This window comes from Alexandromys fortis, unplaced genomic scaffold (genome assembly GCF_014885135.2).
Source record: "Alexandromys fortis isolate MF-2015 unplaced genomic scaffold, M_Fortis_MF-2015_v1.1 scaffold_177, whole genome shotgun sequence".
NCBI lineage: Eukaryota > Metazoa > Chordata > Mammalia > Rodentia > Cricetidae > Alexandromys > Alexandromys fortis.
Genome location: NW_026068056.1, coordinates 2961191 through 2965630, shown reverse-complemented (window position 1 = coordinate 2965630; position 4440 = coordinate 2961191). Strand labels below are relative to the sequence as shown.

The following is a 4440-nucleotide window of genomic DNA, read 5'->3' as shown; positions in this document are numbered from 1 at the left end:
GGCCCCCCCCCCCCCCCCCCCCCGCAGCCTGGATCTGAATGGCAGGAGGCCTGTGAGAGCTGCCACTGCCTCCGTGGGAAAAGCATCTGCACTCGACACTGCCCAGGCCTCACCTGTGCTCAGGTACCCTGTGGCCCTGTAGCCTTCCCTCTATGGCTGGTCTTAGGGTTTCTGGACAGGCAGTGTGGGGTGATGGGATGTCCCCCTGAGTAGATCATGAATGGCTCCCTGTAGGGTGAAGTGATGGTACAGAAGCCAGGGAGCTGTTGTCCCATCTGTCAACAGGACACTCTGGGTGTGCAGGGTATGGCTACCTGTATAATGCCTTTCTCTGGTCTGAACCTTTCTGCCTTATGGTCTCACACCCACCCTGCTGTGTGCCCATCTTCCCCAGGCTTGCCTGCATGGGGATCAGAGTGGCTCCCTCATCCCAGGCTCTGCCCTAACATGTCTTTTGCCTAAAGGGCCCCTCAATCATGGCTTCTTCCTCTGTCTTGACGTTACCCCTTCATCCCCAGAGGAGGAACCAGCCTCCTGCCAGTTGCTCACCAAGCTCAGAAACCTCACCAAGGGTCCCTGTCACCTGGATCAGGTAGAAGTGAGCTACTGTAGTGGACACTGCAGGTCCAGCACTGACGTCATGACTGAGGTGAGCTGGGGGCTGCCTTACAGATCCACCGGGCAGGTCAGCCAGAGCCCAAGGGCTTCACACCAGATGAGGTCCTGAGAGAAACCCAGAGAACGTGAGGAACACAGTCCATTCTCACAGAGCTGACGGAACTGGGGCTATGGAGTGTCAGGGCCCTTCTCCAGGGTGGCGGGATACTTACATGCCCAGAGTATGCCTCCCAGACCACTGTGTCCCTCTAAGCCAATAAGTTGAGATACCCACAAAAAAAGTCTTGGGAAGAGAAAGTGACTGATGCCAGACCCATCATGCTCACTTCAGGAGGGTTGGCTTTTTACAGATAGGCTCACCCAGGCTTTTCCTGTGAGGTCTATACCTGGTTAAACCCAGAATCTCTCTGCTTCCTCTCCTTGGACCCTGCTTTTCTCCCTGACCTCTCCCCCTGCACGCGCACGCGCGCGCGCGCGCACGCACACACACACACACACACACACACACAGAGTTTCCAACCTGGAGGATTGTAACTCAGGCCATTGGTTCCCTTTGAATGGAGACCTGGCTCCTGGCCACCAGCACCTTATATCTAATCCGGAGCCATTCCCTTCTGCTTCCACCCGGATGGGTTAGCTGTGCTGAAAGACAATGGTGCGCTCTCTCTGGCTTCCAAAATGCTACCCCTTAATTCTGTGCTGTGCTGCTGCTGTCCTGAGTGCTCCTAACTTGGGTGCTTCTGCTCCTTCTGAGAATGCTTTCCCCAAACACATTTGGAACTTACAAAACACGAGTAAAGAAAGAAAACAGGAACAGAGTTCAGAGATAATAACCTTTGCCATTTTTGAACTTGAAACTGTGTGAATGTCTGAAAGAATTATGAAGGTATAGGTAAAATTAAGTCTGGGGGCAGGAGGAGAGCTCTGGACGGGCAGCCCACAGTGTTTAGGATCCAACTGTGCACTCAGGGTTTGTTAGAAGTCTTGTGTATGACTAGCCCTTTTCTATCTAAGCTTGAAGCCCCTTAGGGTGGAAGCTGCATCCTTACCTAGATGCGCTCATTCATTGGATGTTCAGATGCACTGGGGATGGAGTGAAGAAAGTGGGCTTCTTGAAGAAGGGGGCTGGGGTGATGCTTCCTACCAGACTACCTCAGGAGTCCAGGACAATTGGAACTTGGCCCTTCCCCTGGAAGGGCAAGACCAGGGAAAGGGACGAAGACGCCATTTGGCTCCCTGCCCACTCAACCAGTTTCTCTTGGCCAGGAACCCTACCTGCAGAGCCAGTGTGACTGCTGTAGCTACCGTCTAGATCCTGACAGCCCTGTGCGGATCCTGAACCTTCACTGCCCTGACGGCCACACAGAGCCGGTGGTGTTGCCAATGATTCACAGCTGCCAGTGCAGTGCCTGCCAGGGTGGGTCTGGCTGGGGAGGGAGAGGGACTCAGTCAGAATTCTCCTTAAGGAGGGGAGGCCTTAGGAACATGCACAGCCGATGGTCCCATTCTACCTTGGTTTTACCAGTCTATTCTGACCCCCCCCCCCCATTGTGCTTATTTCCTTTCCAATCACACATAAACTTGGGAGTTTGCGGTAGATTGTACCTGATTCAAATCTCAGTCTTCTGCTGAGGTCGGTACTCATGATCCCATCCCATAAACAGCTCTGACGTGTACATGTAAACACGGGCTTGGTGGGAGGACTCTGGAGGGTATGCAGACGAAGTACCTGGTTAAGTTGCATGCCTGATGTGTACTAAATGAGGTCACACCACATGCCAAGTGTGAGGGAGACGCAGAGGAAGGACAACTCAGCTAGGTGGAGGGCACAGAAGACCTGGTTTTCCGCTGCACTGCCTTCAGGCAGCTCTCGTTCACCATCCTCTGCCCTGTCCCATTTTCTCCCACCTGACCATGCTGCCTCGAACGAGCCCATCTCAAAATTCTCTCTGCAGGTGGTGATTTCTCCAAGCACTGACAGGCTCCACCAGACGCATCCACTGCGGTCTCTCTTGTGGCCATGGGGCTATGTGCATTCCTCACTTCCTTCCGTGCCCACTTACCCACCTCCAGCCTGTGGCATTAGCATATTCCAAATAAAGTAATGCTGGCAACTAATGCTGACAAACTTCTGTGTGGTCTCTGTTCCTGGTCCCAACAGGGGATTGGAGGGAGAGCCCAGCCTGGACCTGAGCAGCAGCTCTGGGGGGTCCACCGTGTATCATCGTGGCTCTGTGGCTTGAATAAGTCACTCCCCATCACTGCCCCAGTTTCTTCAGCTGTTGTAGGAAGCGTTGAATCAGAAGTCTGAAGAGCTCTTGTATTAGACAGGAGTGTCCCAGGTCATGTCCCCCAACCCAGTGTGATTCCGTCAGAATACAGACTGTCCTCCTCTTGATGACAGTTTAATTGAACTGTAATTTATAAGATAAGAAACTCTGTGATTTTCTTTTTTAAATACTTTATTTTATGTAGATGAGTGCTCTACGTGCATGTATGCCTTTATTCCAGAAGAGGGTATCAGATCTCACTGTAAATGATTGTGAGCCACCATGCCGTTTCTGGGAATCGAACTCTGGGCCTCTGGAAGAGCAGCCAATGCTCATAACTGCTGAGCCATCTCTCCAGCCCATGCATGTGATTTTCAAGACATGATCTTACTGTGTAAGACCTGACTGGCCTGAAACTCACTATAAAGCAGGATGGCCTTAAACTCAACAAAAATCCACCTCCTCTGCCTCCTGAGCACTGGGATGACCTGTGGGAGGTCCACACCCAGCCTGAAATTCATTCATTCTACCTTTAACTTTAATGACTTGACTAGACAGTAAATAAAGTTGCACAAACATCACTTCCCCCCAGTTTTAGAACGTTTCCATCATGTCCTGCCCACAAGCTCTAAACTGCTTCTCACTTAATAGAATTGCCCTTTCTGAACATTTCATGTAAACGCTTGGCTTCTTTCAGCTAACCTGATGACTCTGCGGCTCACTGACATTACAGCATGTAACAGCAGTTCATTCCCTTTACTGCTACATAGTAGCTGTTGCAAGAAGCAGCTACAAAATGCCTATCATCTGCCAGTTGTCGGGCATTGCTTATGGCTTGCCTATCTATCTACCAGTGGATAGAGATTTTGTTGCTACTGCTTTTTCTATTATGCTTAAAATTATTAATAACATTTTGTACAGGTCTTTGTGCGGGCATACTTTTATATCCCCAGCACCCACATAGAAGGTGTGCAGGGCAGTGCTCTCCTGTAACTCCAGCTCTGGGGGTGTAGAGATAGTAGGATCCTGGGAGCTTGCTGGCCAGCCTCTGAAAAGCCAACTCCAGGTTCAGTGAGAGATGCTGTCTCAAAATCAAGGTATAGGATGTATAGAATAATAAAGAGAGGTGCCTACACAAATGTGATGTGTGACACACACACACACACACACACACACACACACACACACACACACACACACACACACACACACAAACCAGCATGATGTCCCAGCCTGTAACCAAAAGGCTAAGGCAGGAGAATATGGAGTTCGAGGCCATCTTGGGCTACCAGATGACATGCTGGGTGTTGTGTTTTTTTTTTTTTTTTTTTTTTTTTTTAAGAAACAAAAAATAGAAATGTAAGGAAAAAGTATTGCCCTTGATTAATCTTGTTGACCTGCTGACTTGTGTGCCAATGGAACTTACCCACAGCAAGAGGAGCTGGTCCAAACTGTACTCTCCAGGCTGGACTACACCTCCCGTGAGCCTCTCCGCCCCCGCGAGGCGGTAGCCATAAAGCGCTGTGCTAGCAAACTCTAGTCCCAGCTCATC

The 4440-nt window shown here is 50.6% G+C and overlaps 1 protein-coding gene across 1 annotated transcript in view; it reads left to right on the top strand.

Annotated features, from left to right (window-relative positions):
• Positions 1-2724, top strand: part of LOC126487244 (SCO-spondin-like) — a 56679-nt gene extending 53955 nt beyond the window's left edge. Inside the window, exons 100-104 of the mRNA XM_050119957.1 lie at positions 28-123; positions 235-304; positions 519-649; positions 1885-2035; positions 2574-2724. Of these exons, the coding sequence (XP_049975914.1) occupies positions 28-123; positions 235-304; positions 519-649; positions 1885-2035; positions 2574-2596 (471 nt within the window). The 3' untranslated portion in view covers positions 2597-2724. The remainder of the gene's footprint in view (positions 1-27; positions 124-234; positions 305-518; positions 650-1884; positions 2036-2573) is intronic.
• The last annotated feature ends 1716 nt before the right edge of the window (positions 2725-4440 follow it).